General features: G+C 37.7%; 1 protein-coding gene across 1 annotated transcript in view; it reads right to left on the reverse strand.

Annotated features, from left to right (window-relative positions):
- TMEM38B (transmembrane protein 38B) overlaps positions 1–19,808 on the reverse strand; it is a 71,741-nt gene that overhangs the window by 17,960 nt on the left and 33,973 nt on the right. The window contains exons 3-5 of the mRNA XM_053571886.1: positions 17,333–17,517; positions 16,450–16,537; positions 2,142–2,259 (exon numbers count right to left, since the gene is read on the reverse strand). Of these exons, the coding sequence (XP_053427861.1) occupies positions 2,142–2,259; positions 16,450–16,537; positions 17,333–17,517 (391 nt within the window). The remainder of the gene's footprint in view (positions 1–2,141; positions 2,260–16,449; positions 16,538–17,332; positions 17,518–19,808) is intronic.

Consider the following 19,808-nt stretch of genomic DNA (forward strand, 5'->3'; position numbering starts at 1 on the left):
GCCTAAGCCCAAGAGCTGGAGGTTGCTGTGAGCTGTGATGCCACAACCGAGGGCAACAAAGTGTGACTCTATCTCTCAAAAAAAAAAAAAAAAAATATATATATATATATATATATTAAAAGAAAGAAAGAAAGAAAACATACAGGTAAATCTACAATGGTTTCTTAGATATGCCACATAAAACATACATAATAAAGATATAACTTGATTATATCATAAGTTTTAAAATTTGTGCTTCCAAGAACACTATAAAGTGAAAAAAAATTCAGAGAATGGGAAAAAATAACTGCAAATCATACGTCTGATAAGGGTCTAGTATCCAAAACACATAAAGAATTCTTATAATTAAAAATGGGCAAATTATGAATCCCCAACAATAAAAAAAAAAAAGAAAAAAAAAAAGGGCAAATGATCTGAATAGATAAAAGAGGACACACAAATCTAACAGGCACATAGAAAGAGGCTCAGCACCTTCAATCATCAGAGAAATTGCAAATGAAAACCACAGAGATGCCACTTCACATCCAGTGGCTATAGAGAAAAGAAAAAAAGACAATAACGTGTACTGGTGAGGATATGGCAAAACTGCAACTCTCAATGTAAAATGACAAACCACTTTAGAAAAAATTCTGTCAGTTTAGCAAATGGTTAAACACAGAATTACCATATGATGTAACAATTCCACTCCTAGATGATATGCCCCAGAGAAGTAAAACCCATGTCCACACAAAAACTTGTACATGAATGTTAATAGCTCATTATTCATGTTAGCCAAAAAGTGAAACAACCAAAATGTCTATCAACTAATGAATAGATAAATAAAAGTGCCTGCCTATGGTTGGGGGTACTAGGAAAAACGTGAATGACTGCTAATGGGTACCAGGTTTCATTTAGGGGTGATAAATATGTTCTTAATATTTATTACGGTGGTAATTGCACAACTCTGTGAATCTACTAAAAACCATTCAATTATACACTTTAAGTAGGTGAACTGTATGGTATAGAAAATATATCTCAACAAAGGCTGTTAGAAAATAACACATACAGCTCAAATTTGAAGCTTGAAAGAAAGCACGTGTAGAGAGATTTTGCCTCCGATATTTGAAGCACAAACCACCTTCATTGAAGTGACTACTGAAACAAAAATAAATGATCCCTTTAGACGGGCGTGTGGCTGGTGCCTGTTGTCCCAGCTCCTCAGGAGACTGAGGCAAGAGAATTGCTTAAGCCCAAGAGTTTGAGGTTGCTGTGAGCTGTGACATCATAGTACTCTATCCGAGGGGAACACAGTGATATTCTGTCTCAAAAAATAAATAAATAAAAATAAACGATCCCCAGAGTGATGTGGTTCTAAGATACAAATTTATACTTTTTTCTTTTTAAGAATCCTGTAGATAAGTTTTTACTCAAAATTATCTAGTTTGAAACAGAATTAGCCATAACATTTTTCTAGGTTTAAATAATAATTTTATCTTAAAATCAACTGAATACTTGTGAATAGGGAACCATACCCATCATAATTAGCCCCATAAACAGCTGCAAATAAAATTTGTAAGATGTGTTAGGTTCAGTGACAGAGGCTGAGAATACTGGGATTCAGAGATATTAGTCACTTGCTTATTCAGAGATTAGGCCACAGGGTTAAGATTTAAACCCAAGACTGCCTGTCTCTAAAACCATCTTATACTATACTATCTTCAAGAAGGAAAAAAGATTACACTCAGGCAAATAAAATAGACTGACCACAAATAATCCCTAATATAACAAATTGAAATTTTAGTACTTAAAGGAAGCTCCGAGGACTTCCACCCCAAGCACCTCATTTTACAAAGGAAACAACACGCTCTTTGAAGTCTTGGGTAAATCTGGCTATTTCTACTACTCTCTGACCTCGAATATACTAGCAGGCTATTTGCAAGTGTTTCCCTGACAGCCTCAGCACAAAGCAAGTGAGGAATCACAGAAAATCTGTTATAGAAAGTCACAGACATGCTGAATAAACTCTCCCAAATTTATCTTTTTAGATTATAATAAAATAATAAAAACAGTTCTTGTTACTTGCCCAGTATGCAGGACTCTATCAAAGGGAAATGATAATACAGGATTTGTAACACTCCCTTATAAGCATCTCAAACTCTTACCTTTGTGGCCACAATAAAGATGGTATAAAGGAACATAAGATTATGCTTTGATATTGCCAGATGCTTGGTGTACTGCAATGTGAAGATAACTGACCCCAGCAGGGTTATCTTGGAAGGGCTGAAAATAAAACACATTTTAAGTCAGCAAGTAATAGTATTATCGATCTCTTTCTCAAAGAGTGCTCTGCAAAACACCAATTTAACAGGCTATTTATTAACAGATACAACATAAAAATGAGTTTTGTGAATACACTTTAAAAGTTTTGAAAATACTGAGTTATTCAAAGTCAAATAACTTTCTTCACAGTATAAAGTACAAGAGATTTTAGATGGTTCATACATTTCCAACTCACTAACAAAGAAAATACATTTCTACATGCAACATTTCTGAAATGCATTTGGCCATATTACACTTTTTCACAAAGGATTTGAAATTCCCATGATTCATTGCATGGTTTGGAATTAGTCTTGGAAAACCTTACAGCACTAAACAAACTCTTAGGGTGGGGTGGGAAGATGAAAAGAAAGCCATAATTTGTTGAACTTGCCCATCTCCATTGTGTAAATACTCCCATCACAGCCAATTTCAGGCTGCTGTAGAACAGGGAAGAGATGTACACAATCTGCTCTCATAATACAGTAACAGCCACCTCCAGCAAATCATTCAACTAATTCTAGCACAGCATATTAATCTTAGCTAATATCTTAATATACTAATGCTGAAATTATAAAGCCTAAAATAATAATCTACCAAATAAGAACCATTACTTTCAAGTGATATATTTACCACATAAAGTATATTTCAGTAATAAATCATTATCTAGCTCTCTATGCATATAAGTATAAAAAGATAAAGAATAAACTCTTAGACTGCCACACCAGGAAATACGGCAAATTTAAAGGTTCCTATAGACACTTAATAAAAAAATAAGTTATTTAATTATAACAAGTTAGGAACTGAGTTCAAAACAGGGTTAAGTTTAGAAAACACAGATTTAGATCTCACTTAATGTGAGATAAAATTCAAGTTTTAGAACAGTGATCTCTAAACTTTTTTTTTTTTTTGAGACAGAGTCTCACTATGTCACCCTCAGTAGAGTGCTATGGGATCACAGCTCACAGCAACCTCAAACTCTTAGGGCAAACTCAATTGGGTTTTAAGGCTTAGGAATACTTCTCTGTGACTTGGAACTCTATCCTCTGGGCTGCAGCTCCCACCATGAAGTCATTCTTCCTTTTCCTCGGGTAACACATGTTTGCAGCTGAGCAGTTTTATCAGACCTTTTCCTGTCTATAGATTTTTGGTAGCCAGCTTTCTTTCTTTTCATCCTGTCTCTCCTTTCAGTGTAAGCTGTCATTGTCTCTGCTAATTTAACATTTCCAAAATCTTGTGGGTCTCCTATGTATGACATAGAAGAATCCTCCACAGGTCTTTCTTTCATAATCTCATCTCTAGTCCTGACTTCTGCTATAATCTTGGAATGGATCCATGAGTCACATGCCTAATCCTTTCAATACTGGCAAAAGGTTGCCTAGCTACACCCTTGACCTTCTCTCCAGAGTAGGCTTTCCTAAGAATAAATCTCCTAGTTTTATCACCTTCTGCAATACAAATAGGCTGAGAATTTCCCAAATCATCAAGTCCTGCTTTTGTTTTATTTTCAATAGTTATTCCTTAAATTTAGTTCTTTCATCTTCCACTTTACTGTAAACATCAAGAAACCAGGATGTACCTTCAACACTGTGCTTAAAAATCACCTCAGCAAGAACATTCAAGTTTACTACTTACAAGTTAAGCTTTCTACACAACAGTGGCAAAGAATAGTGTGGCTAAGTTTCTGCCACTATATATAATAACAAGGATCACTTTTCCTCCAATTTGCAATATCACGTTCATCATTTCCCTCTAAATCTTCACTGATACTTTTAATATCCATATTTCCACCAACATTTGGTCTATGACAATGTATGTATTCACTAAAACTATATAAGCTTTCTCTAATATGGTCCTCGCGCCTCGGTGCCTGTAGCTCAAGCAGATAAGGTGCCAGCCACGTACACCGGAGCTGGCGGGTTCGAATCCAGTCTGGGCCTGCCAAACAACAATGACAACTATAACCAAAAATAGCTGGATGCTGTGGCGGGAGCCTGTAGTCCCAGCTACTTGAGAGGCTAAGGGAAGAGGATCGCTTAAGCCAAAGAGTTTGAGGTTGCTGTGGATGGTGATGCCACAGCACTCTACTCAGGGTGACAGCTTGAGACTCTGTCTCAACAAATAAATAAATATAATAATAATGTCCTCACTTCCTTCTGACCCCTCACTGGAAGTTCCTTTGATATCCATATTTCCACCATCAATGTGCTTAAAGCAATCTAGGCTTTTTCTATATCATGCACTTCAAAATTCCTCTAGCCTCTACCCATTATTTATTAAACATATCAAAGCCACTTCCATATTTTTAAGTATTTGCTAAAGCAGCACCCCACATCCTGGCACCAAAATCTGTATTAGTGTCCTGTAGCAACTGTAACAAGTTACCACAAATTAGGTGACTTAAAACTGAGAAATTTATCTTTTCAAGTCTAGAAGCCAGAAATCCAAAAGTAGTATCACTCAGTCAAAATCAAGTTGTCAGCAGACCATGCTCCCTCCAGAGGCTCTACGAGAGAATCCATCCCTTGTCTTTTTCAGCATCCAGTGGCTTCCAGCATCCCTTGACTTGTGGCTGCATCATTCTTATCTCTGCCTCCAGTGACACATGGTCTTCCCCTCTTCTATGTGTGGTCAAATCCCCCTTTGCCTGTCTCTTACAAGTACATACGTGATTGTCTTGCATCCTACCTGAATGATCTAGATGATCTCCTCATCCCAATATCTTTAACTTGCAAAAATATGCAAAGACCCTGTTCCCATATAAATTAACATTGAGAGGTTCCAGAGATTAGGAATGACATCCTTTAGAAACCAATATTCAACCTACTACATTTATTTACTGTAAATATATATTTATGTCAAAAAAACACTTAGAAATACACTGACATATTAACAATAATTGTCACTAGATTATAAATTACTTTTCCTTTATGTTGATATTTTACCAGATTTTTTATAATACATATAATTTACTTCTTAAAAATTGGGAGTGGAGGAAGAGGGAAAGGAAAACACTCTAGAAGACTTACTATGAGGAGGGAGAAAGGCTTGATTCTGTTTTTGATAGAACTAGACCTTTAAAAAAATTGGGCTGGCAGCAAAAAACAATCTGAAAGGAAATTAAGAAAGGAAATTCACTTACAATAACAAATAAAAGAATGAAATACCTGGGAATAAATGTAATCAAGGAAGTGGAAGATTTGGACTATAAATCATTGTTGAAAGAAATTAAAGAAAACCTAAATAAATAGGAAGTTACCCTGTGTTCATACATCAGAAGACTCACTATTGTTAAGATGGCAATACTCTCAATCTACAGAGTCAATGACATCACTATCACAATTCCAACAGTATTTTTTTTTTTTTTGCAGAAACTGAAAAGTACTTAGAATTTTTGAATAATATTCAAATTCACATGGAATTGCAAGGGGCTCCGAATAGCCAAAACAATCTTGAAAAAGAAAAGTTAAAAGTATCACACTTCTACATTTTGGAACTTATTACAAAGCTACAATAATCAAAATGGGAATGTACTAGCACAAGGTCAGACATACACACAACAGCATAGAATAGACACTCTACAAATAAACCATCTATGACCAACTGATTTTCTATAAGGATGCCAAGTCTATTCAATGGGAAAAGAACAGCTTCTTCAATAAATGGTGCCAGGACAACCAGATATTCACATGCAAAAGAATGAAAGTGGACTCCTACCTTAAGCAATATGAAAAAATTACAGTAGAACCTCTGTAAGTTGACCACCCAAGGGGCTATAACAAATTCATCAACACATGGAAGTGGTTAGCATAAGGAACTAGGCCTAGTGGACTGATATGTACATGTGGTGCATGTCCAGTCTATGAAAATTAGGTGAACTTAAGGAAGTGGGCAACTATGGAGGTTCTACTATTATTCAGTAGATCAGTGACCTAAATCTTAGCTATGACATCAAAAGCATAAGAAAGAAAAGAAAGTGGAGTCATGTCCCCAAAATGGCCAACTGCAAGCACTTGTTTTCTCCAATAAAAAGCAAACAAAACAATGAATAAACAACTACATTGTGAAGAAAATAACTAAAGGAGAATAATGGACTACAGCACAGAAGTAGCAGAAAACCCACAGAATACATAGAAAACAGGATGATCACATAAAGGGAAGGAAAGACCTTGCCTCTACCATACCATTCCCCAGTCAGGATCACCTTAGAACCAGGAGGGACTTCCCCCTGCTAGGAAAAGGTAAACAGGAGGACTGAACAGCCCCCATCACCACCATGGACAACCAGGGTCTTTCTACCACTGTGAACATCTACACATCTCACAGGTACTGAACCCGGCTGAGGGAGCTTCCTGGAGTCCACACAGCTGCACTGCTCTCAGAGAAGGATCCATCAGCTGCCCCCTGTCCTGAGGCCCAACCTACTACTGTGCTGTGCCATCTCGAAACCAGAGCCAATCTGGAAATGCACTTTGCTTTGTAGGAGAGCAGCCACTACACACCTCCATCCCTGAGGCGCTGCTACCACTGCACATGACTATCCAGGCCCACCACCTCAAGCTGAACTTCTACTAAACTCCACCTCTGGACCCAGGATGCTGGGGGGTGATACACTCTATCTACCTGCCACGCCCCCACTGCTGCTGCATCCTGCCCACCAGGACCTAAGCTGATGTGGTGCCCCAACTCCTGGAGGACAAGAGACTTAGCCAAGCAGAGAAGTCACAGCCACAGCACCTGGAGTAAAGCAGCACCTGAGAGGAATGGCACCTTATCTTGCAGGAAACTGATGACGTGGCCCAGCCAAGCAGCTGATCCCCATCAGCACCTGAACTGCCACTGTGCCCTGCATCCCAGGGAAACAGAGCCCTGGTTGAGCTGGAGCACCCTGCCTTCCTGCTTCCCTAGAACTAGACTAGTCTCCTAGGGTCTGAGCTGCTGAAGTAGCCTGCTTCTCCCACCCCCAGGAGTAAAGTTATTACTGTATTGCTCTCTCATCCTCAGGGCCCAAAGCATAGCTGCATTCCACCATTCCTGGGTCCTTGCTATCTCTTTATCTGGCATCAGAAAACTTGAGCCATTGCCATGTCCCACCATCCCAAGGTCCACAGTCACTCCTACACAGTGCCTCATCCCCTGTGGTCTGAGTTGACACTACTACTATTAGCTCTGGGACCCAAATATAGATACACCCTGCTCCCTGGGGTCTAAGCCTCTAGAGCACCCCTTCTTCTCTGGACATGTGCCAGTGCAGTGGCCTGTACCCTAGGGTCAGAGTCATAGATACATCCTTGCCCCAGGCCCAAGCAGCTGAAGTGCACCTCAGCATCACAGACCCTGGCTTTGTGAACAGTATATATCCACTGATGCCTCAAAGAGTGGACGTACAGCCTAAGTCCCAGGTGCCACAGAAGTTGTAATGAGACCCTGAGTTCAGGGTGCTGGCTCTTCAGCCACTGGAACAGCCAGCATCCTGGAACTCAGCACTGCTTTCACTGCCTGTGGGCTGTGTCAGGCCAGACACCAAGAAAGAGGGAAACCCCCTAAGACCCACACACACACACACACTGTGGGGAAAACTAAAAGACCCCCAGAAGTCTTTGTTACGGAGGATGCTAACAACCCATGCTGTCACTACCGCTGGTCTCAAACTCCTGAGCTCAAGTGATCCTCCCACCTTGGCCTCCCAAAGTACAAGGATTACAGGCATGAGCCACACTTAATCCATTCACAATCAAGGTTGTGATCAATAGGTAAGTACTTACTCCTTTCATTTTGTAGGATGGCAGGGAGTGAGGGATTGTTTTTTGTGTGTTTTGTAGATCCTTTGTTCCTTTCTTTCTCTCTTATTATATACCTCTGTGGTTGGCAGTTCTCTGTAGTACTAATTTTTATTTTGTTTCTCCTTATTTACATATTTGCTATAATTGTTTTCTTTGTGGTTACCTTTGGGCTAAAACAAAGAATCTTATAATAGACTAAGTTGATAACAACCTTGCATAAAAATACTCTAGACTTTTTTTCTCCCCCATTTATATTTCTGTTAGCCTAATTTACATCTTATGTATTATTTGTTCCATAACTTCTAATAATAGCTGTTGTCTGTTTTTGACCATTTTAACTTTAAACCTAGAGAATTAACTTGTACTAGAGGATTGAAGGATTTACATAGCATCATTACAGCACTGGGGCACTCTGTTTGATTTTTAATTTACCTTACTGGTGAATTCTATACTTTCACGAGTTTTCTTCATAGTAATTATTGTCCTTCCCCTAGCAGTTATAGTACTCCTTTGAGCATTTCTTACAAGCATGGTACTGTCGTGTAGACATACAGACCATTGGAACAGAATAGAGATCCCAGAAAAAAAGCCATACAGCTGTGACCAACTAATTTTTGACAAAGTTGACAAAAACATACACCAGAGAAAGGATACCCTGTTCAATAAGTGGTCCTGGAAAAACTGGATAGCCATATGCAGAAGAAGAAAACTGGATCCCTATCTCTCACCATATATAGAAATTAATCCAAGATGGATTAAAGACTTAAATGTAAGACCTGAAACCATAAAAATTCTAGAAGACAATGTAGGAAAAGTCTTCTAGACACTGACTTTGGCAAAAAATTATAACTAAAATCCCAAGACCAAATATACACACAACAAAAATTAATGTGACTTAATTAAACTGAAAAGTTGCTGCACAGTGACAAAAATAATCAAGAGGAAATAGGTAACCTGCAGAATGAGAGAAAATATTCACAAACTATACATGCAACAAAAAAAATAATATCCGGAATCTACAAAATATTCAAATCAGCAAGACAAGTAAAAAAAAAAAAATCCCATCAAAAAGTGGGCAAAAGACATAAACAGATATTTTTCAAAAAAAGATGGACAAATGGCCAATTAACATATGAAAATATGCTCAACATCATCAGTCATCAGGGAAATGCAAATTAAAACCACAAGAATCATCTTACCCGTGTCAGATGGCCTTTTTCTTTTTTTGTCTTTTTTTTTTTTTTTTGAGACAGAGTCTCATTCTGTCACCTGAGTAGAGTGCCATGGAACTCAAACTCCTGGGCTCAAGAGATCTCTTGCCTCACCCTCCCAAGCAGCTGGGACTATAGGCACCTACCACAACACTTAGCTAAGTTTTCTATTTTTTTGTGGTAGAGGTGGGGGTCTCATTCTTGCTCAGGCTGGTCTTGAACTCCTGAAGTCAAGCAATCCCCTTGTCTCAGCCTCCCAAAGTGCTGGGATTATAGGTATGAGCCATCATGCCCCTCTAGAATGGCCATTATTTTTTTTTTTTTTTTTTTTTGTAGAGACAGAGTCTCACTTTATGGCCCTTGGTAGAGTGCCGTGGCGTCACATGGCTCACAGCAACCTCCAACTCCTGGGCTTAAGTGATTCTCTTGCCTCAGCCTCCCGAGTAGCTGGGATTACAGGCGCCCGCCACAACGCCCGGCTATTTTTTTGGTTGCAATTCAGCCGGGGCCGGGTTTGAACCCGCCACCCTCAGTATATGGGGCCGGCGCCTTACCGACTGAGCCACAGGCGCCACCCAGAATGGCCATTATTTAAAAGTCAAAAACCAGTAGATATTGGCATAGATGCAGTACGCGGGGAATGCTTACACTGTTGGGAATGTAAACTATTAAAACCTCTACAGAAAACAATACAGAGATTATCTAAAGAATTAAAAGTAAATCCATTAATCTAATCCAGCAACATCCCACTACTGGGTATCTACGCAAAGGAAGAGAAATACTTTTATAAGAGTGACACCTGCACATGCATGTTTATCGCAGCACGATTTGTAATCTCAAGGATATGAAATCAACCTAAGTGCCCATTATCTGATGAGCAGATAAAGAAATTGTGGTATGTGCAAAAGTACTACTCAGCCATAAAAAGGTATGAAATAATGACAGAACTGGAGAACATTACCCTAAGTGATTGAGAATGGAGAAACAAATACATGTTCTCACTTACAAATAAATGGTAGCTAAACAATGGCTACAAAGGTCATAAAGTGGTGTGGTGGACACTGAAAACTAAGAAGGGGAAGGATGGCAGGGAATGAGGGATAAATTACACCAATCGGATACAAGGTAAACTATTCTGGTGACAGGTACACTAAAAGCTCTAACTTTATATATTTCATCCAGGTAACAAAAAACTCCTGTACCCAGTAAATCTATTGAAATTAAAAAAAAAATCTAAAAAGAATAGCTTCGCAACTTTGGAATAGGCAAAGACCTCCTAGCTAGAATACAAAAACATTAAAAATTATTAAATTAGGGCGGCGCCTGTGGCTCAGTCGGTAGGGCGCCGGCCCCATATACCGAGGGTGGTGGGTTCAAACCCAGCCCCGGCTGAACTGCAACCAAAAAATAGCCGGGCGTTGTGGCAGGCGCCTGTAGTCCCAGCTACTCGGGAGGCTGAGGCAAGAGAATCACTTAAGCCCAGGAGTTAGAGGTTGCTGTGAGCTGTGTGATGCCATGGCACTCTACCAAGGGCCATAAAGTGAAACTCTGTCTCTACAAAAAAAAAAAAAAAAAATTATTAAATTAGACTTTACCAAAAGTACACACACAAGCGACAAAGAAACAGTACCCTAAGTATATTATTATATGTGTATAAAGAACTCTTATAGTGCCGGGCGCGGTGGCTCACAGCTGTAATCCCAGCACTGTGAGAGGCTGAGGAGGGAGAATTGCTTGAGCTCAGAAGTTCGAGACTTGCCTGAGCAAGAGTGAGACCCCGACTCATAAAAAACAAACAAACAAAAAAACCAACCAGGTGCCACAGCGAGCACCTGTAATCCCAGCAGCTTCCAGAGGCTGAGGCAGCAGGATGCCCACAGCCAGAGTCTAAGATTGCAGTGAGCTATTACACCATTGCACTCTGCTCAGGGCATAGGGTGGGACTCTGTCTCAACAACAACAACAACAACAAAAAGAACTCTATGGTCAGGTATGGTGACTCATGCCCAAATCCAGAACTTTAAGAGACCAAGGCTGACAACTGCTTGAGTCCAGAAGCTCTAACCCAGCCTGAGAAACATGGCATGACCCTATCTCTATAAAAAATAACCAGGCTGTGGTGGCATGCACCTGTAGTCCCAGGAGTTTGAGGCTGCAATGAGCTATGATCGTACCACTGCACACCAGCAGCCTAGATGACAGAGACAGACCCTGTCTCTAAAAGAAAATAAAAAACTTTTATAACTCAATAATAAGACAAATAACCCCCCCCCCAAAAAAAATAATGGGCAAAGATATATAAAAACACACATGGAAATGGCCAATAGACTTATGAAAAGACCCTCAACATCTTTAGTTTGCAGGGAAATGCTAATTAAACCCACAATGAGAAATATATCCATTGGAATTCTTAAAATTAAAAAGACTGACAATACCAAGTCTCAGAGATAATACAGAGTAACTGTAATTCTCAGACACTTTGGAAAACTGCTGGACAGCTTTCAAAAATTTAAATATATACTATTATTCAACTCAACCATTCCAGTCCCAGATATTCACCCAAGTAAAATGAAAACATATATACACATACATATAAATGTTCATAGCAACTTTATTCACAAGAACTGGAAGCTAGAATCAATCCAAATGTCCACCAACAGATGAATGAATTAACTAGAAATTAACTAGTTCATCCTTAAAATCTCTGTGTTAAATGAAGGACAGCAGACACAAAAGGGAACATACTATAAAAATTCATTTATAAAAAATTCTAGAAAAGGGCGGCACCTGTGGCTCAGTTGGTAAGGTGCCAGCCCCATATACCAAGGGTGGCGGGTTCAAACCCAGCCCTGGACAAACTGCAACAAAAAAAAATAGCCGGGTGTTTTGGCGGGCGCCTCTAGTCCCAGCTACTTGGGAGGCTGAGGCAAGAGAATCGCTTAAGCCCAGGAGTTGGAGGTTGCTGTGAGCTGTGTGATGCCATGGCACTCTACCTAGGGCCATAAAGTGAAACTCTGTCTCTACAGAAAAAAAAAAAAAAAAATTCTAGAAAAAGCAAACTGGGGTGGCACCTGTGGCTCAAGGAGTAGGGCGCCGGCCCCATATGCTGGAGGTGGTGGGTTCAAACCCAGCCCTGGTCAAAAACGGCAAAAAAAAAAAAAAAAAAAAAAAAAAGAAAAAGCAAACTGATTCTGTATGTGTGCCTGGTGCCAGGGATGGAAAAAGAGATGGACTGCAAGACACACGGGAAAATATGGGTTAACAAATATTCTTGGCAGTGGGAGTAGTCGCTTCATTATCACATCTGTAAACTCATCAAATCATACTCTTCAAATAAATGTATTTATATTTAAATGTATTTAAGATGGAGATCTTCACTATCTGTTTAACATTAAGCAAGTCTTTTAACTTCTGAGAGCCTTAGTTTTTTAATCCAAGAACTAGAAATAATATCTACTTCTCAGGTTTGTTGTGAGGATTAGTGATAGCATATATTTTGAAAAGTACCTACACAGCACAGGCATATGACACTTGGCTTAGAAAATGGCTTAGGATTCCGATTTCAACTGCACTCACTTCTAGAACCCTGATTCATACACTATTCTCTAAGACTTTGATCTTGGATATATTGTGCTCTACAAGTTTTTTGCATACAGTAAGCACTCAACAAATGCACGCTGCATGGATAAATTAAAAGACATCACAGACATATAAAAGTATTTGGCAATAAATATATGAAAACTATACATACATATACACATACACACGCATACAGCTCTATGTGCTGCATAACAACCTTTAGGTCAACCATGGATCTCACATACATAGGTGGAGCTGAAAGATTTTAATAGAGCTGAGAAATGCCTATCACCTGGTGATGTACCTATCATAACATCACAGCAGGATGCATGACTCACATATTTGTGATTATGCTGGTGTAAGCAAATCTACTGCACTGCCAGCTGTATAAAGTCTAGCACTTAGAATTATGTACAGCACATATTTGATAATAATAAATGACTATATTACAGTTATGTATGCAATATACCTTATTTTTAATCACTATTTTAGAGTGTACTACTTATTAAAAAAAAGAAAGTAAACTGTAAAAGAGTTCCAAGAAGATCCTTTAGGAGGTATTCCAGAAGAAGGCACTGTTACCATAGGAGATGACAGCTCCATGCATGTTATTGCCCCAAAAGACAAAATGTGGAGATGGAAGACTCTCAACCTGTGTGATGATCCCAATCGTGTGTATGTGTCTTAGTTTTTAACAGAAGTCTAAGAACTAAAAAGCAAATAAGTAATTTTAGAAATAGAAAAAACTTATAAAATAAGGATATAAAGAAAGAAAATATTTTTGTACAACTGTACAATGTGTTTTTTTTTAAGCCAAGTGTTATTACAAAAGAGTCAGAAAGTTTAAAAAGTTAAAAAGTTTATTAAGGGCACAACATAAAGGCATCTGGCACACCAAACTCTGCCTAACAAATATTGTAACCTAGTTATTAACCTTCATATTACCTTAATATGTACCTTCATATTAACCTGAAATTTTTTTAAGTTTATTACGTAAAAAAGTTACAATAAAAAAAGCTTAATTTGTTATTGAAGAAAGATTTTTTTTTTTTTTTTTTTTTTGCAGTTTTTGGCCGGGGCTGGGTTTGAACCTGCCACCTCCAGTATATGGGGCTCCACTCCTTTGAGCCACAGGCACCACCCACTGAAGAAAGACTTTTTTTTTTTAATAAATCCAGTGCAGCCTAAGTGCAGGTGTGTGTAAAGTCTACAGTAACGTCCTAGCCTAAGCCTTCACATTCACTTACTGCTCACTCACTGACTCAACTCTAAGCAACTTCCAGTCCTGCAAGCTCCATTCAAGTTAAGCGTGCTAGCCAGGTATGTCATTTTTTATCTTTCACCCTATTTTTAGTGTACCTTTTCTATGTTTAGATACACTGTTATAATTATCTACTGCATTCAGTCCAGTACATGCTCTACAGGTTTATAGTCTAAAAGCAATAGGCTATACATATAACCTGGTTATGCAGTAGCTTATACATTCTAGGATGTTTGCACAATGACAAAATCACATAATGCACATTTCTCAGAATGTATCCCCATTGTTAAGCAACTGTACACACACACACAACATATCCTAATAGACCAAAGATCTATCTCACCTGACCCACCTCTTGATAATTCATACATTTATCTAATATGCCTTGAGTGTCTGTGTGTTAGGTTCATGGGACAAAGAGCAATAAAAAGAGACAAAAATCCTTGTCCCTGGCATTTTGTATTCTTTGAAGGGTAGGCAGAGGAGCCAAGGACAGAAGACAATGAACAAAATGAATAAGTAAATTACAGAATATGTTAGAAAGTGATAAATGTGGAAAAAAGAAAAACAATTTTAAGGAGAGTAGTCCTCACTGAGAAGGAAAGCACTGAGAAGACAGGTAAGGGATAAGGGAGTTAGCCATTTGGGGGAAAAGATTCTAGGCAGAGAGAAAAGCTAGCACTAAACGAGACCATAGCTGGCTAGCTCAAACATAGAACGGAGTGAGCCAGGAGATAATGACAAGACATGAGAGGAAAGCAAATTGGGTACAGAAGAGAGTTAGATCTTCTAGGGCCTTATTGGTCATTCGGGGGAATCACTGCAAAATTGTGAACAGAAAATAAATATCATTTTTTTTTTAGTTATAACCAAAAACAATGCACTATGAAAGATGTTGCAAGGCATGTACTTAAAACGAGGAAACTTCCTGTGAATACACTAGTATCTTATTTATAACTTACCATCCATCAAAGCCTCCTTTGTTCTATTTCCAAACTACCTCACTCAAACTTTAAAGGGGACTTTCTATTAAATATCCTGGAATTTGTTAGTTCACTTAAAAGTACTTTATACTGCTTTTTGATCTTCATTTTTAATACATTTATAATCTAGTTTAATCCATTTTTAATTAGAAAATCAGCTTATTTTTACAGTCTTTCCTTGCCTTGCTTGTTATGGACTCTATTCTCTAAGACTTATCCTTCTTGAATTGTGGAAACAGTCATTTCTTGACTTCACTTTTGGGTATATCAGAAATATGTATATCTGTGACATATTTAAGACTAGGTCAGTGTCTTTAGAAAACAGGTACTGACTAGATTCTCTTAAATAGATACAAGGTATGAATGGGTTATTTCCTCTAATCTTTTCCTTATGTATATATAATTTAACTCAACTGTCATTTTTTTTTCCTTGAGACAGACCCATTCTGTCACCTGGGCTAGAGTGCCATGGCCTCAAGACTAGCTCCCAGAAACCTCAAACTCCTAGGCTCAAATGATCCTCCTGCCTCAGCCTCCCAAGTAGCTGGGAACACAGGCATGTACCACCACACCCAGCTAATTTTTCTATTTTTTTAGTAGAGATTGGGTTTTGCTTTACTCAGGTTGGTCTCAAATTCCTAAGTTCAAACTATCCTCCTACCTCAGCCACCCACACTACTAGGATTACAGGCATGAGCTACCATGTCTGGCCTCAACTGTCTTTTTTTTTTTTTTTTTTTTGCAGTTTTTGGCCGGGGCTGGGTTTGAACCCACCACTTCTGGCATATGGAGCCGGCGCCCTACTCATTTGAGCTATAAGCGCCACCCGCCTCAACTGTCTTTTTTAAAGTAACTCACAGTGATTTATGACATAATTATGATTGATTATTCCCTTAAACTTGATATTTTACTACATTTTACCGTGTATAATCTGAAATCTGGATTACGCTGTAGACACTTATTAAAATGCCATGAGCCAGTAAGTGACTCTTTTCCATCCAGAAGTCTGTTTCTATATAGTTCTCCTTCCATAAACATACACTCCTGCCACAATTCTACAATAATCCAGAGGTTTTTATTTGGTTTTGTTTTCTAAGGGGAGGAACCCACATAAGAAGGGAATCAATATTTATTTTAAAATATATTTGAAACAGCAAACTTTTTAAAAGAATAAAATTTACTAGTTCTCTTCCCATTATCACTGCTGGTTTTTTTTTTCCTAATATATTTCATACACATTCAGAATCCCCAAAATTTTCTTAAAAAGAAATATAGAAATACATCTATCTGAGAATAAAAATCCAGGTCTCAGTATGTGTTTAATTCAATCAACTTACTAGGACATCTTCAGCCATTCATGACCTTCTGGTTTCCAATCTCCTTTTACCAACCTCTCAAAATTAGTGATGATGGCACCACCAGCACCTAAAAATGAGAAAATAAAACAAGAATATTTAGCCAAATTTCCTTGAAAAGATATTTGAGGAAAGCTGTAATTACATCCCTTGATTGAAAATTCCATGAAGACTCCCAAATATAATTCTTTGGAAAAAGGCAAACAATGCCTTGTATATTTATGGTACTAAAACAATCGCAATTCTTCTCTTTCACCAGTATGGAAACTATTATTGTACCATAATTAGGGTTAAAATTGAGGCCTCAGGCAGAAAGATATGGCTAGATGTTTGTTTCACAAGTAAAAAATTAAATTGTTTTATCACTTCCTTTCCTAACATGATTGGTTTTAGGTGAAGTACACTGTAACAATAAGAGAAATTTATTAAATTCCTACATACAAAAACAACAAGAGTAAGTGATAAAAGACTAAAATGATGCCATGATCAATCATATTATATTTCCAGTAATTCAGAAGGGGAAAAAAAGGTACAGAAATGGCAGGGTAATATTTTTTCTTCACATGTGCCACATACTTTCTTATGTAAACTTGTATTTGTGGTGGCACTATAACTTACTTAACTATGATCCCTCTGATTCTGTCATAAAAATTTTACATAAAAACAGCCAAGCTCAAAATAATGGCTAATGACCAGAATTAGTAAAAAGTACTAGTTTTAAATTAACTAAAAAGAAACAGGTTTTCACCTTCCAAAAAGGTGAATCACTACTTAAGTATGTGATTCCCAATAAAGTAACTAGAGAATTGTTCTGTAATGGCACACCAGTAATAGAACATTTATGAGCACATATTGTTAGTATTACCTCGGGCCCATCCAATAGCTATCATGACTAGCCAGCCATTTTTGTAATAGCTATTAGCATGTGTGACTCCACCTACTATTTTCCAAGTTCTGGTCACTTCCTTCATTCCTGCGGCCAGAAGTTGAACAGGTAAAAATGAATAGCCCTGGGAAACCAGATCGCATGGGCAAAAAAAAGTAATATACCTGAAATTAAAATAGAAATATTTTAATATATGAATGGAATCAGAAGAACAGAAATAAAAATCTTACCTATCAGCAATAACAATTAGACAAAACACAACAATGGAATTACTCACATACACATTGAACTTGAATTCAGTAAAAGCACAGATTGGGTAGGGTGTCAATTTTTTAAAACACACAAAACATATGTAATCTGTCAAAAGTCACGATCAGAGGAGAATGTAAATTTTCATGAACTCCTGATTTGTGCCAATGCCATTCTGGAAGCTAAGTGCTAAATCCACTAACAAATAAAGCAAATGTATAGGAAGGGTAATGGGTGGGGGCCACATCTATGGTGCATCTTAGAATGGGTACAGGCGATTGCACTAATGTACACAGCTATGATTTAACAATAAAAAAAGAAAGAAAGAAAAAAAAGCAAATGTATAATCACTTCTGGGACGGAGGCTCCTCTAGCCATACACTGTTTCTGTCTTGGAGAAAATGAATTAGAGAAAAGGGCTTTTGGTAACTGAGCAGGGCTACATTTCAACTTTCATTAATTTCGTCACCTGTGCCCCTTTGTGCAGGACATACACCTCAATCTATATAAAAACAAGTGACAGTTCATAGGGAGGTAGATTTGTGTTAAGAAAAAACATTTTCATACAAATGAAAAACATGAAGCTTAGTCCAGCAGTTCTCAACCTGTGGGTTGCGACCCCTTTGTAACAATGAAAATACATCGCGGCATTAGGAAGGTTGAGAACTAGCTTAGTCTTTAATTTAGTTGACTACGCTTATATTTTAACAAAATTAAATTGTGATTAAAGAATAATTCACCCCTTCTGTTGTAAATTATTTTTTAAACTTCACTTGTTCTAAGAATCTGTTCAGATACTAGCAATAGGATCTATTGGAAAGCACACTGCTTTTTTCCTCTACATTCCTAAAATACTCTGATAGACAATTTTGTGCTTACAGCAGAATATTTCCTCTTTCTAATGGAGTGATATAAAATACAAGACATGAAAGAAGTATCATATCTTTTTCGAAAGAAGCTATTAATCTTACTGTAATTCATGATGAATAAAGTCAGAATTCTTGAAAGTTCATGAAATATGAAATGTTGGCCAAAATATTGCTTCAAAGACTGAAACAAGATACAAAGCTTTGTCTAATCTACCGCATTCCTTCTGCTTTGTCTCCACTTACTAATTCCTTCCTATTCTTCGAGGTCCTATTCAATACTACCCACTGACTTTGGGGGTTTTGTTTTATTTGATCTTCTCAGCTAAGAATACATTCTGATGGCTCTGTACAACTAAGCCAATTGGTTCCTATGCCTCAAAATAGCTCTTCATACATTTTTCTTTATAAAGACTGTTATGCTCATAATAAAATTATAATAGTCCTTAGATAACAGAAATTGTTCATTTTATTATCCCCCAACACACAGCATGATATAAAGTAGCCCCGAATTAAATCATTTATTAGCAATCAGTCTAGAGGCAAAATACAAAATATAGCAAATCAAAGAATCAGTTGATATCTAAAGAGCTTGAAAAAAGGAATAAATTATCTGAAAGAAGTAAAAAAAATTGTGAGAATGTTTGATTTAATTTAAAATTTTACATGTTCATATAAGATTTGTGGAAATGGTATAATTTAAAATTTTAATGTGTTCATATAATATTTGAAAGTCTCTGTATACTATTCTTTTTAAATATAAACCTAATTTCCAGGACACTGGTGGGTAATGAGAATACAAAGAGTACATCTACTTAAGTTATCAATTTTTAATGAAATAAAAATATTTTGGTATCCATTATAGATTAAAGAGAGGGGGGTTGTTTTTGCTTTAGTAGTAAGTGATGTTCAAAAGTAAAATATTCAGGCTCAGCGCCTGTGGCTCAAGCGGCTAAGGCGCCAGCCACATACACCTGAGCTGGCGGGTTCGAATCCAGCCCGGACCCACCAAACAATGATGGCTACAACCAAAAAATAGCTGGGCATTGTGGCGGGTGCCTGTAGTCCCAGCAACTTGGGAGGTAGAGGCAGGAGAATCGCTTGAGCCCAGGAGTTGGAGGTTGCTGTGAGCTGTGATGCCACAGCACTCTACCCAGGGCAACAGCTTGAGGCTCTGTCTCAAAAAAAAAAAAGTAAAATATTCAAAAAGGAAACAATAAAAATAATAATATTACAAATGGGCCAGGCATGTGGCTCATACCTGTAATCCTAGCACTCTGGGAGGCCAAGATGAGAAGATCACTTGAGGTCAAGAATTTGAGACAAGCCTGATAAAGAAC

The sequence above is a fragment of the Nycticebus coucang genome, chromosome 2, assembly GCF_027406575.1.
Source record: "Nycticebus coucang isolate mNycCou1 chromosome 2, mNycCou1.pri, whole genome shotgun sequence".
NCBI lineage: Eukaryota > Metazoa > Chordata > Mammalia > Primates > Lorisidae > Nycticebus > Nycticebus coucang.